Source organism: Ooceraea biroi, chromosome 6 (genome assembly GCF_003672135.1).
Source record: "Ooceraea biroi isolate clonal line C1 chromosome 6, Obir_v5.4, whole genome shotgun sequence".
In the NCBI taxonomy this organism is placed as follows: Eukaryota; Metazoa; Arthropoda; class Insecta; order Hymenoptera; family Formicidae; genus Ooceraea; species Ooceraea biroi.
Genome location: NC_039511.1, coordinates 2,450,625 through 2,470,637, shown reverse-complemented (window position 1 = coordinate 2,470,637; position 20,013 = coordinate 2,450,625). Strand labels below are relative to the sequence as shown.

The following is a 20,013-nucleotide window of genomic DNA, read 5'->3' as shown; positions in this document are numbered from 1 at the left end:
ATTTAAGTGCACAGCGACGAAAACATCGATCGATTTATTCGTTTGTACTTTGCCACGATACGCGACTGCAGTTGAGTCCGAAATAGGCTTTGAGCACGGGTTATGCAATTTCGCGGCAATTGGATGCTCAGCTGCGTTGATCGTGATCGCTTGCAAACCAATAATCTCAGAAAGTGCATCAAGGTTGCTCCAATACGAACCTAAATCCTCGTCCTATAGGATTGGAAATCGATGTTCGCGTTTTCATTCGTATCTGTAAAACTCGAGAGATTACGTCTATTAACTGCTGTTCATTTTAGCTGTTCCTCACATACATGCATACGTCATATGCACAGATTTGACGCGATTATACAAATATCAAAACGGAAGTTCGAATTGTTGGAGGAGTAGAGGAGAATCCCCTATTATGAGATATGCTCCTAATATGAGATAATGGAGTTTCTGCTAAACTAGTGAGCACTATCTGTTAATTCCACCATAAACTTATTACTCTTGGTGTAAAATGTATTTAGTGTAAAATTCATTGTTCGTTATTGCGTTTAGCTTTTGCAAGAAAAGGTTTGTGAAATTGTGAACATGTCAAAGGAACTTGAGGTAAGTCTTTAAACCTTGTTTATTATATAATAAAGAAATGGTTGGCAATAAATTCAGTATGCAATGATAGAGTAGAATCGTAGTAACAGGAAAATACGCGATTTGTTGAATTGCTTAATTGTAGAGGTTAGATTTCATGATCGCGGAACCGCTAGGCGCGTGGCTCGTATAATGAGATATTCAGGGTACTCTTAATATGAGATAATTATTGCTCGAATATGAAGAGTATGTAGTGTAATACAAAGAAAGAAAATACTACGTTAAGGTTAAAGAAAAGTTAACACGAATTTATATTACGAATTTTTGTGTATTTAATTTTTATAGAATCTGACTATGGAGGTTAGAGAAACGAGGAAGCGTTGACAGTGGAATCGTGAAGATTTGGCGAAGGCTGTGGCAGCAGTATTTTTATAAAAATATCTAATAAAGTGTTTTACTTGCAATACTGATGTATTTTGCACTTTTAACACCGATTTCTCAAGGTATCTTATATTAGGAGCACACTTTCGCGATCTTGCGTAAAGCTCTTTTTTCAAATTTGTTTAATTTTTAGAAAAAATAATATTTAAATTAGATTTTTCATTTCACCAACCTAAAGCTAATTAAATTCTCTTCAAGAGAACGTATTACATTTTTAAATTCTGCCTATAGATTTCCTTACATTCGGCAAAATCGATATGGTATCTCATAATCGGGGACTTTCCTCTATTCATAGATTCAAAAACGTAGGTTTAAAATATTTATTAATTTCATACAATTGAGAAATTACGCAATTAAATTCTCGATAGTTTTCTTTATATATAGCGTTATACATTAGAAGTACATTAGAAGTAGCTGTTTTTCATGAGATCTAACGCGCAAGAAGATGACGGCGTTCCTCTCAATTTACAAAGTAAATAGATTAATAGAGCTAATAATTTCTTCCTTGAATATGCAAGAACGTTCTCTCCGTTCAGAGAGAAATGCGATGTAGTTTTTGTGAGCGAGATAATTTTCCTCGCCAACGTGACGAAAGGCGCACGTTCTCTCGGGTCGCTGTCGATTAATTATCGTCTTAATTAGAGACGTGATTTATTATTCGATCCTTAATCATCGGGTCCCACGAAGCGACGTTCTGAATTTAATTCTTGGCGGTCAATTAAAATAGGAATGCAAAAATGATGTTCGATATTTAAATAGAAAAGCACGTCACACTTCGAATGTGCGACTAAGTTTGGAATTATTGATCAAATTTCTCCATGTGACGATGACGACGACGACGACGATGGCGATGTGACGCCCTCGAAGGGCGATAAATTATTTCGCAGCTCTGGAAGCAAGATAAATATTTGTCGAACGACGTGCTTTATTATTTATGCAATCCTTTGTGATGGTAAATAAAATCTTTTGCGACCATGTTGCCGACGCACGCTGCGGGAATTTGCGCCCGTATCGTAAAATGGTGCAATATTACTCTCAGCGATGGGAAAAAAATGAATTGTCGTTCGCGTAATGTTTTATGTAAACTGTACATTTAACGATTGCACGCAGAATCGGATCGTTGTTACTCGTTATTGAATTTCCAAACAATGCACTGTAAAACATCGGGCAGAATTTATCTTCTGCGAGAAATGATATTATTTCTTGCTTACAAATACTGCGGGATATAATTTCGAGCTGGTACAATATTTCCCCATTTTCACGTTTCGATGTTGACAAGCGCATATGATAAAGTTTTTAAACCTTCAAGCAATGAATATTTAATAATTTTAACGATATTCGCGTTACTGCAATATCTAAGTATATCCGCTTATCACTCACCGCGTTTAAATTGTATTTGCTTCAAGAAGAATTTTTAATTTAATTATCAATATACAGGGTGTTTCCTAAGTAAGTAGACAAACTTAAGGAGGATATTCCTTGGCTTATTTTAAGAAGAAAAGGTCATATAAACATATGTCCTAAACTGCTTTGTTTTCCAAAAAAAAGTACATCACTGTTTTCGTTCACTTTTCGTTTATTATAGAACAGTTTGTGTTATTGCAAATGAAACAAATGAAAAACAATAGTAACCAAAAAGAAAATAGTAACTAAAAAGAAAAATAATAACATCACAGTAACTGCTGAAAATGTCCACCTGCAGCCATGATACACGCCTCGACTCTCCTTTCCATTGATTAACGTACACGCTCAAAAATACCTGGAGTGTTACGTATTCTTTCACATCCATCTATTATGCGATTTCTGAGATCTGTTGAAATTTGTTGACTCGTACTGCAAAAGCACGCTATCCGAAAAGTGAACGAAAACAGTGATGTACTTTTTTTGGAAAACAAAGCAGTTTAGGACATATGTTTATATGACCTTTTCTTCTTAAAATAAGCCAAGGAATATCCTCCTTAAGTTTGTCTACTTACTTAGGAAACACCCTGTATATAAAATATGTTTTTACCACACACATATCTAAGATGAAAAATTGATTAATCGTAACAGTCATTTCTCCAGAAAAACTCTCGGTATTGATGTATTATACGTTATTAGATATTCTATAATAAGATTATTTAATTATCACGCATTGTGTATTAATTACGATTCAATTTTAATAATTATCGTTGCTCTGATTTCAGGTGTCCGGCAAACCAGCGCGCCCAGTAACAATGACAATGACAAGAAACTGCTCGATCAGTCGTGATTTAGAGTGATTCCGGGAAACGTTTAAACGACGACGATCCGTCTGGCCGGTGAAGGATTGTCGCGAGATCAATCCGGATATCGTGCGAGACTTGGAGAGATCAGCGCGCCCGCGTGCGCGCATAAAAGGAAAGACTCGTACACGATCATGGTGTGACTCGTGTGCGCGTCCGACAGGAATCCGTCCAAAAGATCAACGCGGTAGTCCGGTGGTTGTGTGATTCCGGTAGTGATCGGTTGTGGTGCTGGTGCTGGTGGTTGATACGCAGCTGCGAGTCGGAGGCCTGTTGGTGCCTAGGCATCGTTCTCATCGGTCTACTCATGCTGGGAGTGCTGAAGCGGCGCTGGAAGCCATCGAAACGGTGAGTGAACGTTAATTCAACGCGATTTCGACACGTCGCCGATTTATTGCATCTTGCATCTTGTCGCATCAACCGTTTGTATCAGATAATTTGTTGAATTGAATTAATTATATTAATTGTATTCATTCTTTATATGTATCTCCTCTGATCTATTAAATCACGCTACAGAGGTACAAGAATTGAAGGGCAACTTTGTCATTTAATTACTCATTGGTTTATCATTCGTGGGACCCGATATTCGAAGCGATTCCGAGCACGTAGCCACGCCGCGCAGATAATTGCTCGTCGACATTGCCACGACAGGCGAATCAAACGGTTGTCATGCGCCATATCGACGGCACGTCGATACTGCGATTGCTGTTCCGCGTGTGTCGCGGCAGAGTTAAATCCTCTCTCTCTCCCCCGCGAGATTAATACGCGTCTCGGAAAAACGCGACAACCGCTTCGCGCAATCAGTCGCCGCGCGTCTTTAGCGCATTTTAACACGCGGTGAAGTATGCCTAACGGTTGATGTCACCGCGTGTACACACATGGGCAACGCGGATTATTGACGGACAGATAAATAATTCCATGCGACTGGGCGACGCAGCGCAGCGCAGCGCAACGACGCATGCGATTACGTGTGGCTCCGCGGTGCGTAGCTTTGCATAATGAGCCCGGTCTCGGTCGATTCGAAGGAATTATCATAACACCTGCTGCGCCGGGCCCTTAATTAATGCCGCGTCTCCGTCTGTTCCACGGGACCTCGCGGGGCCGCATGTCAGCGTGGAAAAAGCGGTAACACCGGGGGCGTCGGCGTCGCGATGAATGCGCACGAGAAACGGTTGACACCGGGCATAAATTTTCTCACCGGGCAGAGTAACCGGCACGCCGCGATTAAGATCCTGCATCTAGTCGCCGCGCGTTATCGACGATGCTTCCGCGGATTAAGCGCATCCGCCGCTAATTGATAACCCGATGCAGATGCATCACGGCTTTATTAAATGCCGTGTCGCAATCTCCGCGGGAGCTGCCTCGCGTCGATGGAGCGTTCATCGAGGCTTCCTTGTGCCGATATAATCGATCGCATTTTCCGAGCTCTCCCCTGAAACGTCAGTACATAAATCAGATTAATATCCAAGTATCTATCTATAATCCATCTATAATCGTGAAAAATATTCGATGGCGATATAGATCCGAGAATGCGATTTGGCGCGATGATATCCCGCGTCCCCTTCATCACGTTCTTATCGATGCTGCATGCGGACGCGATGCGTAATTGGACGTAAAAGCGTAATTAAACGTCCGCGTTTCGCGTCTTAAAACGTTTCGCAATTTTAATCCCGGACGATGATCCCCGCTCAGCATAAATACAGACAAATACGTAGGTATGCACGCACGTGCCTGTGTGCGAAACGATTATCAAGCCTAGCATCTTTGCCGAGATAGAGCGGGGAAGTGGTGAAATTTATGGTGGCGAGCGGGATTAGTTACACGAAGCGCGCTTTTCGAGGCAACTTTTCTGAAGCTCGACGGCAATTAATTCGCGTGCTTGCAAGTCCGCAAGTCGGCACGCGGGAATTTACGCGCGCGACATTCGCGAGCGCGCGCACAGAGAGAGAGGGAGTTACGCGGCAGCGTCGGCGGCGGCAACGACGACGACGACGACGAGCTAATTTTAGAAGTATCATCGCGACCGATCTTTTCTCCGCGAGAACACAACCGCCTAGCTGCTCCGCTAGAATGTTGCAGCGCCTGTGATCTCGTCCCTTCGTGTCCCACGTAAAGAGGAGTGCGCAGGAATGCGCCTGACAATTTATGGCGATATCAGCCGAACATCGCGAGACGTATGGCATAGTAATTTCTAAAATAATCGATGTAATTAAGTCAAGATACCTGACGGGAAATGCTAGTTAATTAACGTCCGCGTGATATCACGCGTAATGCTAGATGATTACGTACGATCGAGAGATACGTATAAAAAGAATTATGCCGCTTAAGCGTTAATAATAGAATAGCATGTTTTTCTGAAATCTGTCATGCGATGTTCTTTAATGAATTTAGCGTTGTTACCTTTCTGATGAAACGTTAATTATGCAATATTGCTCGAAAGGATTCTTTCATTTTTAATATTGCCTAATAATATAATTAAACTTTGTATTAAATTTCTATGGAACTTTAATTTAAAACAGCGTATTTTATCGCTTTGTGCTTCTACGCGTGCGTACTAAAAATTGGCACTTTAAATTGCATTAGGCTTGCTGATAATACCGGTTAGCGTGCTAGAGTTAAATGTAATTTCCACAGACAGGCTTTCTACCGTCGAATTGCGGGAATGCATGGAAAATAGAAGCTAAAGCATAGAAAGTCCCGAGCGCTAATGAAATTACGTACGTTTCTCGGGTGCACGGAGGAGGGCCATTAGCACTTAAGATTTTGTCGAAGTAGTCACGAGTTAAATCGAGACCGGTTTACAGTCGGGACTGATGCTCAAATAGGTAGCAAACGAAGTGGAAAACGGCGTTTTTGAGTGGTTTAACTTTTTGCGATTCTGCATCGAGATGCGTTCATTACGTAACGGCTTATGAAATACGTATATATCGATTTTTTTCGAAACACACGAAACCGAAGGATCAAATTCGGTAGGAATTCAGTGATGTGGATATTGCGCAAAAGTAACAATAGTAACGGTGGAAATTCGACGATTTATACAAGAAACATTTTTTCGAATAATATCGAAAATTTAAAGTAAAATATTGAAATTCGATCAATTTTGATACATTGGGAGTAATTAGGGACTAGGAATTATATTCTGCAAATTATTCTTTTGGAAATAAATAAATTTTGTATAATATTTTATATAATATTTTTATATAACAAAATATAAATTTTATTCAGACTTTTATAATACACCACAAACGATTTTTTTGGGTAATGTTAAACGAAAAACGAAGTACTTAATGTTGAGTGAGTTTCCGAAATTTCCTCAAAATGAGTTAAAAACTTTATTCTTTCGTTTTCGCTTTGAAACTACGTTCCACGTTCATCCACAGTTTGACACGTGTTTATACAACGAGCCGACGTTCGTTCAGGCCATCGTTCGTGAAAGTCACTCTACTCATGTTTCGAGCTGCGTTTTGTTTTCGAACCACGCACGCATCCAGCTGCACATGGTCTATCAGACGCATGTTAAAAAATTTCGGCATCTCACGAGTACTTGCCGTTCCGGAATTTTATTCGCTTAAAACATTGAATTTTTATCAATAAAATAATCGAAAACGTACTTAAAAGAACGTCATAAGTCAATTTGAAAAGATATCTTTATTTTATAATAATTAACTGTAATTAATAATTTGGTATTTGTGAAAATTTTGCTTATAAAACTTATCATATAATATTTATATATGTGAGACATTTTCATATTACTATTTATACTTTGCTAGGTATTTTGATGAACGTACAAAGTTTAGTACTTGTCTGATATAATTATACCTGGAAATCCTATAAATCATTCCTGGAAACGACAAATTACCGTCAGAGATGCAACAGAGGTGCATTAGCATTTTCGGGGGGACAGTGACAGGACCAGGTGGCGACCAGTAGGGTCAATGCACTACTCACGGGGGAACAGGTGGAGTGGCAGTTTTTTTGAAGATGCGCCGGATGGCAAACCTTTTTGTAGAACGAGTAATACCGACATGCAAATCGCGTGCGAACTTTTATGACGCAGTGTTATCAATAATCGATGTGTGAGCTGTATTAAAATTTGTATTATTTGTACATTTCAGATTTAATATTTTGCTATAAATAATTTCAATTAGAGAGAGTGAACCGCAAACTAGGTACGACAGGCGGTGTATAAGTATTGGGTCGTCCGGAAAGTTCGTGCCGATTTTGAAGGAAAATTCAAAGGCAACATTTTTTTATGTCGATAAATATTTATTGACTTATGTATGCACCGTTTTGTTTCACAACCTTTGTCCATCTTTCACGCAACTGGAAGATTCCATTCTCCCAGAACTTCTTAGGTTTCTCGGCGAAAAACTCCTCAAGGTGGTTTTTTATGTCGATCAAAGAGTTGAAGTTCTTGCCGCTAAGAGAATTTTGCAAAGACCTAAATAAGTGAAAGTCTGAAGGTGCAATGTCTGGTGAATACGGTGGGTGAGGTGGCACATCCCAGCCAAACTCCAACAATTTTTGTCGGGTAGTCAAAGAAACATGAGGTCTGGCATTGTCCTGATGGAACACGACGCCCTTCCTATCAGCTAATTCTGGACGTTTTTCCTGAATCGCTGTCTTTAATTCGTCCAGTCGCGAGCAGTACTTATCTGCATTTATCGTTTGGTTGTGTGGTAGGAGCTCATAATATAGGATTCCTTTCCAATCCCACCAGACACAGAGCATGACTTTTTTTGGACGAAGGCCGGCTTTCGGAGTGGTTAATGCTGGTTCATTTCGCTTACCCCAGGATCTTTTTCGTTCTACATTGTTGTAAATGATCCATTTTCGTCACCCGTCACTAATTGCTTCAAAAATGGTACGTTTGTGTTGCGCTTGTACAGCGAGTCGCAGATGGAAATGCGATCCATTAAATTTTTTCGGCCAAATTATACGGAACCCATACATCATAGCGACTTACGTAACCAAGCTTCACTACATGATCGTGGACAGTGGTTTTCGATATTTTCAGTATCTCTGCTAATTCACGCGTCGTGTAGCGCGGGTTATTCTCGATCAGTGTCTTGATTTGGTCATCATCAGTAGTAGAGGGTCTGCCCGAGCGTTCTTGGTCTTTAAGGTTAAAATCACCAGCTCTAAACTTAGCGAACCACTTACGTACGGTTCTTTCAGCTAAAGCGCCTTCTCCGTAAACAGAACATATCGAATTTGTTGCTTGTGAGGCATTTTTGCCTTTCCGGTAATAGAAAAGCATCAAGTGTCTAAAATGTTCTTTGTTTTCTTCCATCTTCAAACGAGTACAAAACTGACACGAATCAATTAATCTGAAACAACTTTTTTCCTAAAGATGCGTTGAAATGTCACCTTTAAGCATATGTATATAAATCGTATGTTTTCAGTAACATTGATATATTCAGACATGTTCCAACGCCATCTATTAAAAATCGGCACGAACTTTCCGGACGACCCAATAACATTAATCAAGTCGACAATCACTACACCAGTTCGATGATTCCGTAATTAAATTTCTACCTATTCTGAATGCGCATTGATTTACTGTTCTCAAAAGCAGCGCGAATACCGTAATTGCGCCCTGAGAATGAACGATGTGTAAGTGCACGTTTTAGAATCATTTGCGAAACGCGCAGGCACTAACTTGGCGTAATTGATCACCGTGCGATCAAAGGTCCCATACCAGGCTTATGGGATATCGCTTCGTAGCAGTCACGTTCGAATCACCGTCATTACGTGTGTAATAATTGCCCTGTAATAACGGAAAAAAGCTCGAGACGCCGAAAACTATCAAATATATTATTTTCTGAGAAGCACGTACCAACATAAAGAAATTTTTTAAATTAAAATTCGTCTTTGTCAAATGTAGTGAGAGCATTTAACAAATGTTTCTGAATAAGCTCTTTCTTGAAGTAATCTTATGATTTACTTACACAATTTTTATTTTGTTTTATCGAATTAAGATACGCGTTAATTATTGAAATATCTCATCATGCAACACACTCTCGATCTTGAATTTTTCGGTCTCGGTCTTTTCTGGCATCGCGCCTCGATTGTCGGTTCCTTGAACGGAAATGAAGCGGTGATCACGACACGAAGCGACAGGGAGGACAGCAAAAATCACGCTGACCGACTACGAGAATAGGTTTTGGCGTACGATAGTGAGTCGATATATAGGATGCGGAAAATGTAAATGACGCGCGAGAGCGAGGCAGATGCACCGTGCAAGCCGTGTCTCAACGAGCTATTCGCACCGGTCCATTGCTGTTCTTTCTTGTTAGAAGTCGTTTAGAGACATATAGAGTATGCACACGGCGACACAAGCGTAGTAAACGAATTTGGCGGCACGAGTGTTTTGCATTCGCGAAGAAACGCGGCCGTTAAAGTCGACGCGCGTCACAAGTGCGCGACAGAAAATTAGCCCTCGGCATGCTCATTTTCATAATCGCTCTTTCAAGCCATTTTGACAAGAGTATATTTTCTTGAACTTAACTTCGTCGTTACGTTGGGCGTAAAATAGTATTCCGGCGCCTTTACGAGGTTTTTAATGGTCCAGGTTGACACTCTAATATTACAGTTACGTAAAGAGCTATTTAATGCAACTGATAAAAAATTAAGATCTGCGTTTGAAGCTAGGAAAATCTATAAAGTTAATTACTGCTTTACGACAGCATTATATTATTCGCGTAACGCAGATAACATTCACTTTGACGCGGAAACAATTTTACCCTCGTTCGAGTGCAAGTCCCGCAGTCGCGTCGCTTTGCAGCTCACGCACGTGCATTCTTTTGCTTTTTGTTTCTTTCTCGAAAGACGTGACTCGACGACGCCGTTCTCGCGTTCGACCGAAATTCGCGGCTTCGTCGGTATAAAGTGGCTCGTCACCACCGCGCCGCCGCGAAGTCGGAATTCGCGTCGGGAGATGCGTGGGCGTTATGCACCGGCTAATCCACTAATTGGAGGGCGCAGGGAAGTGCAGCAAATTGGGCTAATACAGAGCAAACGGCATGACGACGCCTATAAATACCGGGATTGTGCACTACCTTCCCGACTTCCTGGCCGGCCGATTCGCCTGTGTTTACGCGCACGGTGTTCCGACGAGAGAATTTATGGCGCCGATTACACCGACGGCTAATGAATACACGCGGTGCGGCGGAACCCGTTTAGAACTTTTTGATTGAACCATGAATCCGTGAGCAGACCGGTGATTTTACATGCTCGTTCCCCTGCGAGGCGCGCTCCCTGCCTCGTCAACTTGTTAACGCCCGCTCAATCCGGTAGTGATTATCGAGCAGATGATTTTATTCCGTGTGCAATCTCATTGCTCGTAAAAAAACTTTCCGGAAATGAACATTTGAGCTTCGACGTAGGTTTCGCGTGGTATCTCGTTGCAGGTGCGTCGTGCGAGTAAGTTCTTTCGATATTTCGAGTTGTACGGCTGGGGTAACGATGATGAATCATTCGGACTCATGGTCGAAAGTAGCATGCAACGTACCGTATCGCAGATTCCTGCTATGATAATTTTTGTGTTGCTTAAAAAAGGAAAAACGATGACTAACTTGTTATAATTGCGAAGATCGTCATTCGAACCTGCGATAAGGGGCAAGCTCGTTTTTTTTCTGGCGGAAATGTGGATTGTTTGCGCCGGAGAACGTTTCCGTGTTCTCGCTCGAAGGCCTCGGAGATTAACGGGGCGATACCGATTTCAGTGCGCCACCGTGTATAGTAACGGCTCAACGGGGGAGACTCCAGTGCTCGAGGGGCCGTACCAGAGATCCGCCACTTCTCACCCTCGAGATACCGGGTGGCTCGCACGGGTGCGCTTCTATAAAAAGTTCTTAACGATCTTTCTAAATGCATTCGGTGCATCGTCGTCAGCGTCATCCTGCGACAAGGCGTCCATTAGAGTGGCGTTACGCATTTCGTCGTGACAAAGGCGGATATACCGGATGAGTCTTTTAACGGGCAATAACTAATTTTTTAGCAGCGTTAGTTTCCATAAGTGGATCATCAAAGCCTACTTCCGGCATCCACTGAATTCAATTTGGGTTTTTCCATTTTATTGAAGATGCAGAATCATTGGACCATAATTAAAAGTCCCCCTCGAGATTTATTAGATAGACTTAAATTACTCCGTGAAATTATTTCCTAATCGTCTCCGTAATAAGCGCATTTTCGAATTACGCTGAAAGAATGGTAGCTCGATGAATCAAAGTGGGACAGTTAATCGCTTCTACGAGGAGGTAAACGGGGCCACACTCGGGCCTACGGGGCATTAGAGGTAGTCGGCGTGTGACGAAATGGTTAAATATGTACATACACGTGAAACCATATATTCGACCCCGACGTAAGAGCTCTAATCAGCTTCCTTCACGCTCCATACAAAATTAGCGTCCGATTCAACGGCGCAGGTAAATTCGAGTGTTCTCTCGTCGCGTCGGGTAGAGATGAAAGGTCGAGGCTCTCCTCGGAGGCGCATTGAAAAAGTTAACGACTTGTTTCGAGCAGGTCGATTGCGACATGCCCGAGACCGGCGGAGAAGGTGCGCAGCGATATGCTCATTCTCAAACTTTCCTGCCATTCAGACTGTAAGAAGTGTCGCAATCGATTACGCGCGTTCATTCATGAAGATGTGGCCGGCGCACCTTTTACGTTTCGGCCATCCTGTGCATCGACATAAATGGTATTTCAGAGCTGAAAACGAGCCATTTTGCTGGAAAAGATTTATCACGTCTAGTCGCAGTCTTAATTATTTTTAAAGCTATGGTATTGATTATTCCTTATAAAGGTAAAACAATTGCTTAATAAATATATTGACGTATAATCATATACATCAATGTATTTATCCAAAATAATATCATTCAGAATCGATTAAAATTGAATTACTAGGTTTTTAGATTTATAGATCAAAAATTGAAAAATCGTGTTAGTAAAAAGTATTTTTGAATTAAAGAATTTGGCGGGGTGCCGGGATAAGCGGCTCGCGCAAAATTTCATGGATGATTCTATTTGTGGTTATCGACTAAACAAAGGTGTTTTGATTGACCTTTCGGTTCGACCCGGTATGCAAGCCCGCTACGCAAGCTCGCGACTTGTGCCAGCATCACGGAAAAGGTGAAAAGATCAGGCATAAGTTCATCCGCGACTAAAGGCGGCGCGACACAATCGCGTTGTCGCGAATATTTAAATCTGCCCGTCCGCATTCATGACGCGAGAATGCAAATTCTGTAGGACGAGTTTAGTCGAGCACGACATCGTCGCCTTTTGCGTGCAAGCGCATACACGCCGGATAAATATTTAAATCCCCGCGTATTTGAATACCCAGATAACGGGAGAAAGTAATTTGTACGGAATTGAATGGGATTGAAGAAGGCGATTGTTCGCGATTGATGTGGAAAACTTAATATTCAACATGTAAATGAATTCCATACTGCATGTATTTACTACTTGAATCGGATATATTGAATATCCGATTTCTGGTAGGAAACTTTTTTATTTTTTCTTTCTTGCTTCAATATCTACATTCCAATTTTTTTATTTATTTCGGATACGATTTGGAGAAGTAAGAATTTATCTACTATAGAATCATATCTTCATTGAATTTGATTTTTGCTTTATATAATATTATTTTTATCTGGCTTGCTTGTATTTATTGTGCAACGTGATTTTACGCATTGTTGACTGACGAACTACGGTTTGAACGTTTGCCAGTAAGATTCTCAAATATCATTGTGCTGTATTCTGTCGCAGACATCTTAAATCACGTGAAAATATTTCGCAGCATGTTTACAATGATTTTCGTTGAAGAAGTATTCCATTAACATCGATTTCACCCGCTACCAAATAATGATAAAGAACTCCATGCGCATAAAATATTTTCTGAAATTTGTAAAACGCATTATAACATAGTTCTAACATGCAAGTTTGCTCTTTCATACATCATTTCGTCATATTATATTTTCTGAAAATGATATCAGACGGTATGAAGATACAGTAATCATTTTTAAATTAATGAGTCACCATTGAAAAATGAAACTCGCGCAGCGGTTTATCGCGCGTATCTATTTTCCGAGACTTTCCAGGTCAGCGGGCATCTTTTCCGTTTTCCTGCGTAAGTCTATAAACATGTTTTCTTTCGTTCGTCGGAGTAATTGCACGTCTCGCTAAAGTATCCAGCAGACGGACGGGCATCGCGGTTGTTTCTTTCTGGTGCGAGCACACCGAGGGATGTTCCCCGGGAAACGCATGGGAGAACAGTATGTACACGCCTGGCTGCATCTGCATGTCCGCTCGTTTCCACTGTCCGTGTTTTTGCCGCGGCGGAACTAACAACCCCTAAACGACTCGTTCGAGCCCTCTGTAGCAGTGTTTCTCGAGTTGAGCGTGACAAAAAATCTCAGACTTGCATGGTCTATTTTTATGTTGGTCATATATTTCTTTTTACTTTTCTAGCATTGTCATAAATTGGAAAGAAATAAGTCTCAATGGCAGAACTTAATTTATCTAATTTTATGTCTTTATCTTAAACATTTTGTGAATTTTAATTTTACGTAAGACGTTACTGTATTTCTAGTCAAAATAATTTAGACTTAAATTCAAGTATCGAGTAGTAACAAGTTTAATATCGAGTAATACTGATGATGCATACTCATTAAATTATATATTTACTTAATATATAAGTACAGCTAATAGCTTCTTGAATATAAAGAGATAAAAAATACAATGAAAAAAGCTTGAGAAACACTGCTGTACGGCATACAGTAGAGAACACTCGCTCGAGGGTGCCGCGAAATTACATGTTGCGCCGGAAAATTGAACCGAACGCGGGGAAACGACGACTTGGGCCAGTGGATCGTCCCCGGTCTGGCGTAATGTGCGATCGCGACTTACGTAATCACGCAATATCTCCGATATGTTCTCTGCTCTGCGATGCAAGAAAATTCGACATGCTCGTGTAACGCGACCGCTTACTCGCTCATTTGCAATAAAAGGCACCCTGTTCATACGAAACCATTGTTTGCGCGATAAATATCCCGAGGCCGTTTTCGAGAACGACGACGGTTTTGCCGGGGGAGAATGGCGATCTCGTATGTTTTTTAAACGATGCGCTGTAATTGGATGACTGTGATATACGTGTGCATATGTGCACGGCGTTAACGATATACAGGGTGTCCCGGGTTTTAACCGACAAACTGCGGGAGCATATTCTACTAGTGGAAATAAGAAAAAATTCTTATATCGAGTTTGCTTAGAAATGCTTTATTACAAAGTTATAAATCAATATTGAAAAGAAATATGAGATAAGTAACAACGGAACATAGTGTAGAATTTGGAAGGTCGAAGATGTTTATGTTACGTGTATTCACGTGTATTCACGTTCACTATGTTGAAACGATTCAGTATGATTGTTACTTTCACAGCAGTAGCTGTTAGATTTCAATCGTCGTGTGAACTAGCAATTACAATCAGAATGCCAAAAGTGTCTTCAAATGAGGAATACACTGATATTCATTTCGTGTACGGATTCTGTGACGGAAATGCACGAGCTGCCGTACGAGAGTATCAACGTAGATTTCCTAACAGGAGAGTACCAGATAGATTTAAAGCAACGAATTACTAATTCAGTTACTGAGATGCAAGAAAATTTTCAGGAATGTCGTACCGTAACAAATTCTGTACTACGTCGATGTCTAGCTTGTATCGATGTGCAAGGACAACATTTTGAAATGCGTCACTAAATCATTGCGTAGATAATTTTTATTTTTGTGAAAAAATCCGTTGTTACGTATCTCATATTTCTTTTGAATATTGGTTTATAACTTTGTAATAAAGCATTTCTAAGCAAACTCGATATAAGAATTTTTTCTTATTTCCACTAGTAGAATATGCTCCCGCAGTTTGTCGGTTAAAACCCGGGACACCCTGTATAATCTTGTGAACGGAAAATTGGGAAAACTAAATTTGCTCGAAAATTTAAGAAATGTGAGGATGTATGTTTGGTGACTTGATATGAATGTAATAAGCGCGAATTGAGAGCGATGCGCAATTGTTCCATTAGCTTTCACTTTTAACTTTCCTTTACGATTGCTCGTTGCTTGTCACTCGGCGACAACTGACGCGTTATACGACAGTGTATTTAAAGTTTCGTGTCGTTTAGGATTACGTGGAACCACAATGTATCTCGTAAAACGACGACTCGTATTTCCGCTCAAAGATACGTCTGGTTCCCAGGTTGTCTCCCATCGAACTCGAGTGGTGTTTTAAAGCCCATTCTGCCGGAAGTGGTCGGACATCGAAACCACTTCCGAGTGGCGACGACAATCGCCTCAGAGAACAGCAGTCTCCCCTGCATTTTAAGAGCAGTCTACCGGTGAAAATTGAACGGGAAGCTATAGGGGCGGGATATCGATTTCTGCTTATCGAGCTTCTTCAAGTTTATTTTAATCTTGGAAAAAGTTCGTGCTTTTAGCGGTTTATACCTGCAAATGCCTTCGCGCGTCTTCTATTTTCGTATAAAATATTCAAACGATATTCAAAATAAAGATTGACGGATTATCTGAATGAAAAACTGACAGTGTTTCTGTCACATTCTGACATTATTAAGAATATTTGAAAATATATTTGATTATCGTACGAATTTATCTGTCACTATATTTATTGAATTAGTGAAACATGACGTTAAACGATTTTTTTTCAATTTGCAATGCTTTAAACTATTGATAGATCTTGACATGCAAAACCACATATATTTACCATTTCTATTTTCGCCACCTTATGCTATCCTGAATTTCAAACTGTGAGCGTCAGCCAAGAAGACACAATTATGATCCTCTATCTTTCACGTTCGTGAAATTTACCACGAAGAAAATATGTGATGTTTTGCGTCTTAATCGTTCCGAATTAAGCTCACGGTACCAAAGTGCCGAAATTAACACGCGTGTCCCGGTTTCTCTTCGCCGCGGTGCAAGCGTCCACTTTTGCGATATTATCCGATATAACGCATGCAGTCGCTTGGTGTCTCCGTGAGATTTGATCCGGTTATGCGAATCCGGGTATTACGAAGCCAGGGACACTAATTCAGGGCTCTTTAAGCGCGCCGGTCGGTCGGTCGGTCGACATAAACTTTCTGGCACTGGTCTGGTACATCACTATTAAAGCACCATGCAACACGCGCTCATCGCGCGAGGGGTTACAGGCGATACTTTATGAATGATGCGATAAATCTTGGTGCGGTTGGTACAGCGGAGCATACGTGTGCCAGCATTAAATGCACGCTTAATGCTCAAAGCGATTTATTACGAGGTTATTATGCCGCGTTGACTCGTTCTTCAGCGTGGTACAATAACCACTTGACAGGCAGGGAAGGGGGAAAAACAATCGACCGATGGCGTACTTTCCCCCCTTTGCACAAGGAGGGAACTTTCCCGAGATTGTTATCTCGGGGATGTTCTCTTCGCACAGCTGTAATCTTCTCCGGTGCTCCCGCGATATTCTGACGAAGATTCAGCCGGCTTTCGCGTAGTACAAGTTGGGGTAATTGAAAATTTGTCACGAGGGGGAAAGAGAAAGGGAAAGAATGAAAGAGATTGCAAGTGCTGAATTTCCAGAGTTGACTTTTAAGATCGCAGAAGTGAACGTAAAAACAACCTCGTCTGCAAATCTCTGCTTCCTGTAAAATAAGTAAATTTTTAAAACTGCGACTTCTTTTACGGATTTCATTCAAGCACGTGCAGTCCTTTTAATGACGCGCTCTTATGTAAAAACTCGAAAGATTTATACATCCTCCATTATTTGTCGGATGTTCTCCGCGCTTTAGATTAAGCGGAGGGAATAAAAGGGGAATGCGGTGCAATAATAAAAAAAAAAGAATAACTGTCACGATCCGCTGGACGAATAATTTATGTCAGACCTTTTCACGAGAGGCGAACGAGTTCTTTTGGGGCGAAAATAGCCTTGGCATTTCTCCGCGCACGCTGGAAGGAAATATCCTCCTCCTCGATTGTTTCGATGTTACACTTGAAAGCAACATTAAACAAAATAATTAATAAATTGAACTTTTGCATATGCTATAATCAGCCTTCGATGCACTTTTATGTGACGAAAATATTGAATTCCTGGTATTGTACATCTTTGCAGTATATTTATATATAACTTTCCATGTATCACAACTATTTCGATAATATTATATTTCGCGATTGAAAATACAGTACCGCGTGTGCGCGACATAACGAAGACCAAACGCAACTCGCTCGGTCATATGTCACGTAACTAATGCACTTTATAATTAATTAATCTACGAATCGCGTCGAATGAAACGAGGGATCGTAAACCCCGATAGTTTGATGACGACGACGACGACGAGGCCGATGCGTTTGCCACGACACGATTCGTCGTACAATATCGCGCTTGTATACTTCTGCCCGTGAATCTCGCCGTGGCGATTGTATCGCGCCGCTTAATTGGCGGTTTTTATATTATAATATAAGCGGCGTTAAAGCAGGACGGTGGTCCAGATTTGGTATGTACGACACGTTTAAACATTCCGCGTACTCATCAATCGATTCCTCTCGTTAATGTGATGATCTCGAAGCGTTACAACTCGCTGTCGCTTATTACACGCACGTGCAAAACTAAAATGATTACGTAACGCATTTTATTTGCGTAATTTTTGTGAAAAGATTATTTATATTTATTTGTATTTTTTAACACATACAAACCGAGTAATAATGCAAAAACACACTTTAAATGTGTAGAAATAAGACTTTTAGGTTTGCAGTAATATTCTCCGGATTGCGCACTGCGCGTTGAAACTGTCGACCTTTTCAGAGATGCACCGCGAAGCGAGAAAGAGGGAGTGGAAAGATGGTTATTTGATCTGCATTTTTTATCCGTGAACATCGAAGAAATTTACCAAATGGGAAATATACGATATTTGTATATGGAAATTTATTGATTAAAAATATGACCATAAAATTATAAAAAATAAAACGGATTGTGGACCAAAAATTTATAAAAATATTTATAAATTAAATAAAATGTCAAAGAATCACTGTATATCGACTATATCCATTGTTAGATTAGCCTCTATAATATCCTATTGTTACATCTGAAATAAGTAATTAAAGACATCGTTTCTAATCCTTTCGCTGTTAAAAGCACATTAATAATGTAGGATTTCATTTAAAATAAATAGTATTAATTATTAAAAATATAAAATAGATATATTTGTCGAGCGGATACAATGGATACAATTTACGGAATCTGATACACAATAATCGCGGACTTGCGATCGACTCTGTTTGTCTCTCACTACTTTCGATAGCCGTCTCTACCGAAGATAACATTAAGACGATCGTTTATATGTCCTATCGCGTATTGTAACAAAAAAATACATCTAAACATTAGATTCAAAATATTTCCTACAATAATTGAATAATAAAAAAATAAAATTTATATGCGAAAAACATATATTCTACATCTTGGGAAATCGACGATTAAAATTGATAGAAAATGCTTATTAATTAAATCGTGTATTATAATAAATAGTACTAAAATTATATTACGCTGCTAACACATGTCTAGTCAAACATTGCTGGCAAGTATCATATGTCTCCGATTAAAAGGGGCTGGCACTTGCTGTAGACATCGAACACTTTTGTCACACATGTACCGCAGCGAGAGCGTATGAATCTTCATTATTGTCCGTATCCATTATTATCCGAGATCGCTGTAGCTGTATTCACCTAAAATTACACGTTCAAAGTTACGCACGTAATATTACACGCGAGATAAAAAAGCAATAGCTCATATTACTCGACCTGTATTCTCTTCTTCTCTTCCTCTTTTATTTTTTCCACATGCCTGCGTACTGTTTCTCGATTAATTATATTATGAACAAGTTCCTTTTGTGTTAGATTTGGAACTTTCTTGAATCTTTTTGGTGCATTCGATTCTTCGAACTCTACTCTACGTTTCGAGACATCTAGACCTGATTTAAAATTATTATACTGCATCTCACATTCACTAAGGGATACAATATCCTCTCCATACATTGCACAAAGTAGTCTTTGGGTGTCTGCAGCACTTTGGTCGAGGAAAAAAAATAATTCATCTCTTCAACAAGCTTAACCTCTATCTGGTCTGAACGTGGCCATCTTCAATAGCGTTTAATGTGACGGTTAGTTCGGAATTGTCAACTATCGGTCGAGGATGATCGAGTACTGCCAACACTTCAAATCTAAACAGTAACTTAAGGAAGGAATTACTAAGTCGTTGCTACAGCCATCTATTTATGTCTGTACGAACACCTCATATATTTATTGCGATCCCTGCTTATGTGACAGCATTGAGTGGATGTATGTGTGAAATGACGGTTCGCTCGTGTTTGTCGTGTGCTCGCGGTGCGAGGATAATACACATGTTACACGCGTTTTACAGATATTAACGTCTGCTAATGGACGACTAGTCGCCAGCAACATTTGGCGATTGAGCGGGAATTCCGCGTTTGTTCATACGACAAGTGTGCTTCTCCAGACGTCCAGCCGCGACGTTGTTTTCCTGTTTGCTAAAGTTGTATAAAGATTCAGCTGCCGCGCTCGCGCGTGACCAAATCCTCGGATAACCATTGCTTCTGAAAGTAAATTAATGTACACCCACAGAAAAGATTTCTGGACTTAATGCTATTACTCTTTAATCTATCATAAAATAAGATCGCTAT

The 20,013-nt window shown here is 40.3% G+C and overlaps 1 protein-coding gene across 9 annotated transcripts in view; it reads left to right on the top strand.

Annotated features, from left to right (window-relative positions):
- The window catches only part of LOC105276380, a 213,042-nt gene that overhangs the window by 1,995 nt on the left and 191,034 nt on the right, over positions 1-20,013 (top strand). For all 9 annotated transcript variants that reach the window (XR_003406703.1, XM_026970615.1, XM_026970613.1 and 6 more), the window contains exon 2: positions 3,201-3,626. Coding sequence is in view for 8 of the 9 variants with exons in the window: in XM_026970615.1 (XP_026826416.1) it covers positions 3,586-3,626 (41 nt within the window). In the remaining variant the exon portion in view is untranslated. The remainder of the gene's footprint in view (positions 1-3,200; positions 3,627-20,013) is intronic.